We start from the raw sequence: 9342 nt of genomic DNA on the forward strand, positions 1-9342 counted from the left end.
GGGTCCCACCCATCAGACCAGCGGAAGGGAGCGGGCCGCGCTGCTTCGCGGGCCGTGGAGGAAAGACGGAGTGGTGGGCCGAGCAGGGGAGGAAAGCTGGGCCGGTGGAGCTGAGGGGAGGCGGGCCGGAGGGAAAGGCGGAGCGGCCGAAGGAGCTGGTGGCGCTGGGCCGCGAGGAGAAAAGAAAGAAGGGGAAGGAGAAGAATGCGGCCCAGGAGAAGAAGAAGGAAAAGAAAAAGAAAAAGGGAAAAGGAAAGATTTTGAAAATTGGAAATTGAATTTTAAATTCAAATTTGATTCAAACACAATCAACCAAAAATTATGCACCAGCATGAATGCACAATAAACTCCTATGGTGAATTAATTTAATTTGAAGAAAATGAAAATTAATATGCCTAAGAATTTAAATGACATCCTAATTTGAGAAAATTTTAATGAATTTGAATTCCTTAAAAATTTGGGTGTTACAGTCTTGGATTGGGTAGATTGGGATAGTCTCTCTTCTTCATCGGTGGTAGAAAGAGGAAGAAGAAAGACGTAAGAAGGAAGAAAAGGATTTTGCTCGGTCCAGCCTACGGGTACGTTGGTCATCGTTCTTTGGGCGGGCGCTTGTTTCTACAGGAATACTTGCTTGTCCACAGGAATACTCGAATCAGCTCATAAATACTTCAATCAGGTTACACACTTCTTGCGTCTTTATTATCAGCTTCTTCTTCTATCGACAGCCACATACCAGCTTGCTTCTATTTATTATCAGTATGATTAGAGTGCACTAGATTGATGATTAGAGTGCACTGCACCAGGAAATAATTAGATTATTATAATAACTAGATAATTATCAGTATGATTAGAGTGCACTGCACAAGGCAATAATGGAGGACGACAGGGTGCGGGTGGTTGATAGTGACCGCACGCCACCGAGGCTTTGTTTAGTTGCTAAAGTTTGGAGATGCCAAATTACTGTTACAGCACTGTAGCACACTGTAGTGTTTCGTTTGTATTTGTGAATTATTATCCAAACATTGACTAATTAGGTTTAAAAGATTCGTCTCGCAAAGTACAACAATGTGCAATTAGTTTTTAATTTCGTCTACATTTAGTACTCCATGCATGTACCGCAAGTTTGATGTGATCGATGGGGAATCTTCTTTTTGCATAGTGTCAAAGTTGGGGGTAGGGGTGAAGGCCGAAGAGTCAAGTCGCCGGCACCCACCCACTTAAGAGCACTGTGCTGCGATATGCACTCGCTGCGAGATGGCATAGCATGTGCTGCATCATTTACAAGGAAATAAAATCGCGTATACCGAGTCGCACCTCCCGGAAAAACAGATCGCCCCCGCGTCGTCGCGAAGGTGGCACATGTGCTGCATCAATGCTATGTAATTGAAGGCGGTTGTTAATTAAGGCACTCCGTCCACGGTTACCGGTGTTTTTTAAGAATTTTTTACGTGTCAGATGGGAATTAATATTGGCTCTAATAAGAAAAGCTAACCGGCCGTTCCCCCCTAGACTCTTTGCACCCCTAGACTCTTTGCAGGTCCGCCCTCCGCTGCCCAATTCGATTTCCAGCTATGGGGCTTTCGTTGCGCAGGTGCCTCTTTCTCCTTCACTTGTTTGATTCTTTTGCCCGATAGGTTCTTACATGGTTTTCTTTCCCGCACAGATTTACCCCTGCTGGGTAGCAGTGGATGTGAACAGATCTGCAACCTAGGGAAATCTTTGCTTCGGAGCTTGTTGCCAAGACCGCACAGAACAAGATGGAGTTGGTTGTGGGTGCTTCAGAAGCCACCATGAAGTCTCTGCTTGGCAAGCTGGGTGGCCTTCTCGCCCAGGAGTATGCTCTGGTCAGGGGCGTCCGTGGTGACGTCCAGTACATTTACAACGAGCTGGCCACCATGCAGGCCTTCCTCCGCGACCTCAGCTCTGCCCCGGAGGAGCAGGGCCATCGGATGAAGGACTGGATGAAGCAGATCCGTGACATGGCCTACGACTGCGAGGACTGCATAGATGACTATGCCCACCGCCTCCCCAATGACTCCATCACTGATGTCAAATGTGCCTTCATGGTCAGAACCATATATCAAGTCTGGACATGGTGGCCTCGCCATGAAATTGCTTCCAACATTGCTGAACTCAAGATCCGGGCACAACAGATTGCCGAACGACGCGGCAGATATGGAGTTGACAACCCAAGCAACTGCAATGGCAACAGTTCCGGAGCCCGTGCCGCTACGTATGACATTGCGGAGCATCAGGTCGCCAGCCGTCAGCTCATCGGTATGAAGGAGCCTGTGGGTGTGACGGCTGACATGAACAAGCTTGAGGAGTGGGTAGACAGACCTGATAAGGACATTGGTGTTCTGTCCATAATCGGATTCGGCGGTGTGGGGAAGACCACCATTGCCATAGCATTGTACCGGAAAGTCAGTAATAAATTTGACTGCCGTGCTTGGGTTAATGTGTCCCAGAACTACGACAAAGAGGCAGTCCTAAGGAGTATTCTGAAACAAGTCATGCTACAAGACAAAGATCAGATTTCTCGGGAAAAAAATTTCCAAGACGGAGATCAGGAGGCAGTCCAAAGCACAGGGGAGGGAAGCTCGGAGAAGAAGCACCTAGCAGCACACGTTATGAACACATTAAAGCTGCCATTCGTCAGAGGGCACAAGCAGCAAGGCAATGATGGGAGCTCTGATGAAAAGCAGATGAAGATTGAAACAATGTACGGTGATGAACTCGTCAACGAAGTGAAAAAGCACCTGAAGGAAAAGAGGTACATTTTAAAGATTATTTCTTGTTTATTGATTACTAGATCTGTTCACCGGTTTAGTCAACGTCAGCTAGAGGGAATTAATACATAATTTAAAAGACGCTCATGCAGACTATGATGATCTGATGACGGCAATGATTAGCTTTTCACCGTGGCTACCATTAACACCACTTAAGTTCATATGACAATGCAAACATGTGAAATAAGAACACACTGATATACAGCTTAATAGAATTAATGATCATAATCATAAGTGTAGCAGTAAAATATGGAGATCCCCTTTTCATCCCAGGGTAGTTTTGCAAAATTGCAAACCCTCTTTCTATAGACAACCAAGATACGTGCTATGTAAATCTATGTCGATCAGGACTTCATGTGGACGAATTGTTTCGGGAACGCAAGATATATGTCAAGGGCTTTCATCTTTGGGTTTGGGTACTTGAATCGGGCTTTGGGTTTGCCAACCAACAGGGACTTGGACAATTGGCCTGACCCCTATATGGATCTTCTTGTGCTCATCTTCCTCATGAAGGCTCCTAGAAATGTTCCAAGTGCAGGCCCAAATCAAGATTTGTACAAAAACTGCCAATATATGTTGTATTTTAGGCGCCAAGTGGCCTGATAGTATATGGATTAGTCCAAAAATACTGCTAAATGAGTATTAAAAGTTTCCATTATCAAAATTTCCCCTTATTAATGAGGGGCAACAACACTTCCCCCATCAGTTTTCTGATTTTTGTTCTCCCTTTTTTGTTTCAAAGGCAAACTCTATTGTGGCTAATGTCACACCCGATTTTTAAACAAAACCAAGTGCTACCTACATGTATGTCAGGATCTAGTTTCATACATATAGTGACATCATTAGTGAATAACAGGAACAATATCACGTAAAAAAGATACAAATAAGGATTTACGAGACTATCAGAGATACATAGCTTAGATCCTTGGAACGGATGCTCCAAACTTCACAGGCAATCGACTAGGGGTTGCATACGCCTAGAACTCATTATCATCTTCAGAAACTTTACACACCTTCTTCTAAGTAGCAGTAAGCAAGGGTAAGTACACTTATGGTTGGTACTCAACAAGGCCACAAGAAATAATCATAATTAATGATTTGAGTCCATCTTCAAATTTAATTAATCATGTGAGGGTCCAGGTCGCTCTTGCCCGTGAGCGCGGCTGATCAATCAGTTTTAGACACTCTGCAGAGGTTGTACATCTTGACCCACAAGTCGCGTAAAAGTTCAAATGAACTTTGGACCCAACCATGCGGTGTTTGCAAGACACCATACCACACTACCGAGGTATGATTGCATAGGGACGCTATGAGGCCTTTACAAAGATTCATTAGTAAGTGGTAACCCGCTAAGGTTTCGGTGTCTGGCGTGCACGACCTATCACAGGTAATGCAACGACTCAGTCCCCCCTCTTGTCTCTTCTCAAGTAAGGTTACCCCAAACTAAGGTTTCTAATTATTCAACCAAGACTAGAGCCATTGAGTCTTGTGGTAGCACTGTTTTTCTGGGTGGTTCTCCATGTTCCAATTAATGCAAGATATTCTTATAAATAAGCATAGATAGAAGGATGGTTAGAGACACTAGCCTTTCTCCAATGAAAAGATACCATTACTGCTCTTCGACTCTTGCTCTCTTGAACCTCTTAATATTCAAATCTTCCGAACAACGATCCTTCTAATTGAAGCAATTACCAGCACAACATACAAGCAAACAAAATAGTACAACTAAGAACAATACACCAAAACAAAAGAAAGCTTTAGAAGAACGTACTAAAGAACAGGGCTCGATTCAAGGTCACACAAACGCGCGAAACGCTGAGATCGGAGCTATTGAGATGTTTGATTCACATAAGAAATAAAAAGACTATATGCTTGATTCATTTTTATTAAATAAAACATGTACATAAGTTATTTTAGAGAATTACCCTATTTGGAATTAAGCAAGTTATATTTAATCATTGAAAACGCGGTAAACTTAATCATATTTTATTTGTAAATATTAAAGTACAAATTATATCAATTTAACAATTAGCTTTAGAAACTCAGAGCATGTACAAGACATCTAATCGAACTTTGTATTTCGGATTCAACTAAACATGTTAATGCGGGAAAATGTATTTATAATACTATTAAGCATGTTAGTTTTATTTATGAAAACTGGTGTATCACACTAGATATCTTTTATTTAGAAAAGCTAGTTATAATTAGGAATTAATCAATTAAATCTTAGTTTGAAAACCAGGATAGAACCTAATTAACTTTTATTTAGAAAACTAATTGAATAAGAATGAGTCAAATTAATATTGATTATGAAAAATCGATGTAAACCCTACTACATAAATTCTTATCAAGAAAAGAATTCAAATAGGCATTAATCAAATTACTATTAAATTTATTTTTAAAGACATGCGAGGGCAAACATTACCAATAACGTATAATTTATGTTATCGTGAACCTGACACAACTTGAACGAGTAGAAACGGAGCTAAAATGTGGATTGTACGAGCTAAACAATATACTCCAGGAGTTAGCAAGGAAGATTCACCAAACTCAGTGAACAGAGCTCGTGATTAGATCAAAGATCAGGGTTAGATTTGTACAAGTGCAGGGCTCGGGTTAGAAAGAAAGACTGCGGGAATTGCAGGGTTTTCTATGCAAGATTTGCAAGGCATAAGAATATCGGATATGCCACGGGCTAGATCAGAAAATAGCCTTTCTTCTACCTTGCGCATGCCTGCGCAGGAAGGGGCGGCGCATACACCAGCAGCTCGCCGATGCTTCTTGGCGCGACGGGGCCCTTGGCGGCTGGCGCAAGCAGGGAGAAAGGAAGAGAGGCGCGAGAAGGGGGTCCTCACCGGCGGAGGCGGCGGTGAAAGAGGTGCACGACATCCAACGGTGGAAGATTTGAGTGGCGGCGGTGAGGAAAAGCGGCGGTGGCGCTGCTGGTTTGAAAGGGGCGGCGGCGGTGGCAAAACGGAAGGAGGGGAGCCAGGGACGGGCGCTACTTATAGGCCACGGAGGGGAGCTGAGGCAGCGAAATTGGCGGAGTAATAGCCAGCCATGAAGGAGTAATGGCGCCGGTTACTGGGAGTGAAGGGGAGGGGCGTTAGCGGCGCGTGTGCGTGGAGGAAGTGGGGACGGCACGCATGCGACGTGGGGGAGGTACTGCGGCGGTTTCGGAGTGGAGCGTGCATTCAACTTCCATTTTCCACATTCCTATAGGGCTCGCTTTGTGCATTTTATTCTCTTCATGAGGTCTCCAAAAAAAATCTACTCCAGTCCCAAAAGTCAGTTGCCACCTCTCATATGGCATCACCCATGTTCCCTAACCTAGCCGCCGCATCAACTTCCATGCATTATCCACAATTTTTCCACAGTTCTCGATCATCTCTACTTCCACATCTATAATCTGGATAATTGATTAATTTGTCTATGATCTGAGTGCCTCGAGACACCGTTGACCACTCGGAAATCGGGACCTCCATGATGAATGAACAATGGCTCGATATCCAACTGCTCCCATGCGTAGTGATCACTCAAGTGGCTATTAGGATTCGCGAAACATATGAGAGACAAAGGATATGATTGGATAACTGGAGTTCAAATATATCCAGTTAGAACTGAAAGATGAACTGAGCTAGATATTGAAGATTAGCTCAAAGAGGAACATCTCGATCTCGGACTGAAGTTAAACCCAACCTGAGAGAGGAAGTTAGAGAATAGAGATAGCATTGGAAAATGTATGAGGACTTGTCGTTTAACTCTGAACGGAGTTTAAGTTGAGCAAATAGATTTAAGAATAATGGTTTAAATTATGAACTGAGTTCAAACTTAAACTGGCACAAATAAAGGAAGCTCAAACAAGAACACGAGCATTGAAAACATTTTAAAACACAAAATAGTTTGCCCATTTTGAAGTTAGTATACGAAAGAAAAAGTTGACAAGTTTTAAAATGGTTACAAGCAATTTAATAATAAAATCTCTAAATTTTGAGATTTTTTAAATTCTGAAAATACGGTGTTTTATGAAAAAGATCCTCGCAGAAAAGATAAACTTGATTTGTTTTACCGTCTCATCTCTAATATATATATATATGTTCTCCTCTTTTCTTGACAGCTACCTGCTCTTAATTGATGACATATGGTCTGCAAAAACATGGGGGGATATCAGAAATTGTTTGCCTGTAGAGAACAAAAAATGCAGTAGAATAATAGTGACTTCAAGATTTCAAGCTGTTGGTGCAGCGTGCTCACCAGTTGGCACAACTAATCTTCTGCATACAGTTGATTTTCTCAATGCTGTTGAGTCCAATAATTTGTTCAAGCAAAGTGTCTATGAATCCAAAAGAAGCAAAGAAAGCGAAAAGGTACGGGACAAAGTCCCAGAGGAGATATTGAAAATATGTGGAGGGCTGCCGTTGGCCATAGTCAGCATGGCTGGTCTTGTAGCCTGCAACTCAAGCAAGGCCCTTAGTCACTGGGATAAAGTTTGCAAATCATTATTTCCAGAGAGTGTGACTGCTCTCTCCTTGGATGGGGTTACAAGGATACTTGATTTCTGTTACAACGATTTGCCGGGAGATCTTAAGACCTGTGCACTGTACTTGAGCATGTTTCCAAAAGGTTCCAAAATTAGTATGAAGCGTTTGACTCGGCGATTGACAGCTGAAGGTTTTGTTAGTGAGAAGCAAGGGCTCACGGAGGAGGAAGTTGCAGAGACATACTTTAATCAGCTCATGAGAAGGAAGTTAATACGTCCTGTGGAGCACAACAGCAATGGAAAAGTAAAAACATTTCTAGTTCATGATATGGTTCTTGAATACATCGTTTCCAAGTCAAGTGAAGAGAACTTTATTACTGTGGTTGGCGGCCATTGGATGATGCCACCACCCAGCAACAAAGTACGTCGACTCTCTATGCAAAGCAGTGGTTCCAAGCATGAAAATATGACAAAAAACATAAACTTGTCTCAAGTGCGGTCAGTGACTGTTTTTGGAAGCCTGAAGCAATTGCCTTTCCATTCATTCAATAATGGAATAATACAAGTGCTAGATCTTGAGGGTTGGAAGGGTTTGAAAGAGAGACATCTGAAGAATCATATATGCAAAATGCTTGTGTTGAAGTATCTAAGCCTCCGAAGAACAGAGATTGCAAAAATCCCCAAGAAGATTGGAAAATTGGAGTATCTTGAAACTCTTGACATAAGGGAGACACATGTTGAGGAGCTACCCAAATCTGTAGAGAAGCTAAAACGGATCAGTAGCATACTTGGTGGCAATAAAAACCCACGGAAGGGCTTGAGGTTGCCTCAAGAAAAAATTAAGGAACCAAAGGAAAGTACATCTGCTCAGGAAAAAAGCGAGGACGACACAGTTACAAGTACGTCCACGCAAGAGAAAAATAAGGAGGGAATGAAAGCACTCCGTGTACTGTCAGGGATTGAAATTGTTGGGGAATCAACAGCTGTCGATGGCCTTCATCAGATGATAGGGCTAAAAAAACTTGCTATTTACAAGCTCCATATAAAGAAAGATGATAAAATCTTCACACAACTACTTTCCGCTATTACGTACCTTTTCAGCTGTGGTCTGCAAACTCTGGCAATCAACGATGAAGGTTCTGATTTTATCAACTCACTGGACTCCATGTCCTCACCTCCAAGGTACCTCATCGCCCTTGAACTGTCTGGGATGTTGGAAAAGCCCCCAACGTGGATATCCAAACTCCACACCCTCAGCAAGTTAACGCTATCTCTGACAGTTCTCCGGACTGATACATTCAAGCTCCTCCAGGACCTGCCATCACTGTTTTCTCTCACATTTTCACTTAGTGCAGCAAAGCAGAATCAGGACATAATAAAGGACATCCTCGAGAAGAATAAATCAGATTCTGATGGGGAGATCTTTGTTCCAGCAGGATTCCCGAGTCTTAAGCTGCTACGCTTCTTTGCACCCCTTGTGCCAAAGCTGGGATTTGGTGACAATGCAATGCCAGCATTAGAGATGATTCAGGCGCGGTTTGAAGCCTTTGAAGGTTTATTTGGCATCGACACATTAGAAAACCTCCGGGAGGTGCACCTCAGAGTTAATGGCCTAGCTGCGGAATTAAAAGAAAGTGATGAAGCAGGAACACAAGAAACAGAAACCCCTAAAATAAAAGAAAAGGAAAGGAAGGAAGCTGCTGAAATCACCAGGTTCTTGGTCAAAGATTTGAAGAACTACACTACTGATAAGCTGAAGGTAATCGTTGACTATATTATCAATGCTTGAAATTGCAAAATAATTTGGTTGTTGTTTGCTAAATAAATAGGGATGGCAGGTATATCCATCCCATGGTACTGTGTATTTTTATTTCATTGTCAATTGATTAGTGTTTCGTTCTGTCATGTATGGCTGGAGCTCCTAGATACACCGTTTCAGTGTTTGTTGGGGTAGTAATAAAAGGGGATACCCAAAGGAACTATTGTAATCTTTATGTTGTGTTGTACACTATTTCCTATTGCTACTCAGGTATTAGTTTACTCTGATGAACTGATGTACTCTGATCAACATGT

General features: G+C 42.5%; 1 protein-coding gene across 1 annotated transcript; it reads left to right on the forward strand.

Annotated features, from left to right (window-relative positions):
- The first annotated feature begins 1672 nt into the window (after positions 1 to 1672).
- On the forward strand, positions 1673 to 9295 carry LOC101775769 (putative disease resistance RPP13-like protein 3). The gene is made up of 2 exons (XM_012848314.2): positions 1673 to 2773; positions 6907 to 9295. Exons 1-2 carry the CDS (start codon positions 1758 to 1760, stop codon positions 9056 to 9058), a joined length of 3168 nt encoding a protein of 1055 aa, XP_012703768.1. The 5' UTR covers positions 1673 to 1757; the 3' UTR covers positions 9059 to 9295.
- Positions 9296 to 9342: the final 47 nt, after the last annotated feature.

This window comes from Setaria italica, chromosome VIII (assembly GCF_000263155.2).
Source record: "Setaria italica strain Yugu1 chromosome VIII, Setaria_italica_v2.0, whole genome shotgun sequence".
Lineage (NCBI taxonomy): Eukaryota > Viridiplantae > Streptophyta > Magnoliopsida > Poales > Poaceae > Setaria > Setaria italica.

Excerpts from the sequence above, each read along its gene's own strand:
- LOC101775769 (XM_012848314.2), top strand. The coding sequence starts at position 1,758 with ATGGAGTTGGTTGTGGGTGCTTCAGAAGCCACCATGAAGTCTCTGCTT. Across the intron at positions 2,774-6,906 it reads AAGCACCTGAAGGAAAAGAG|CTACCTGCTCTTAATTGATG; the intron begins GTACATTTTAAA and ends TTTTCTTGACAG.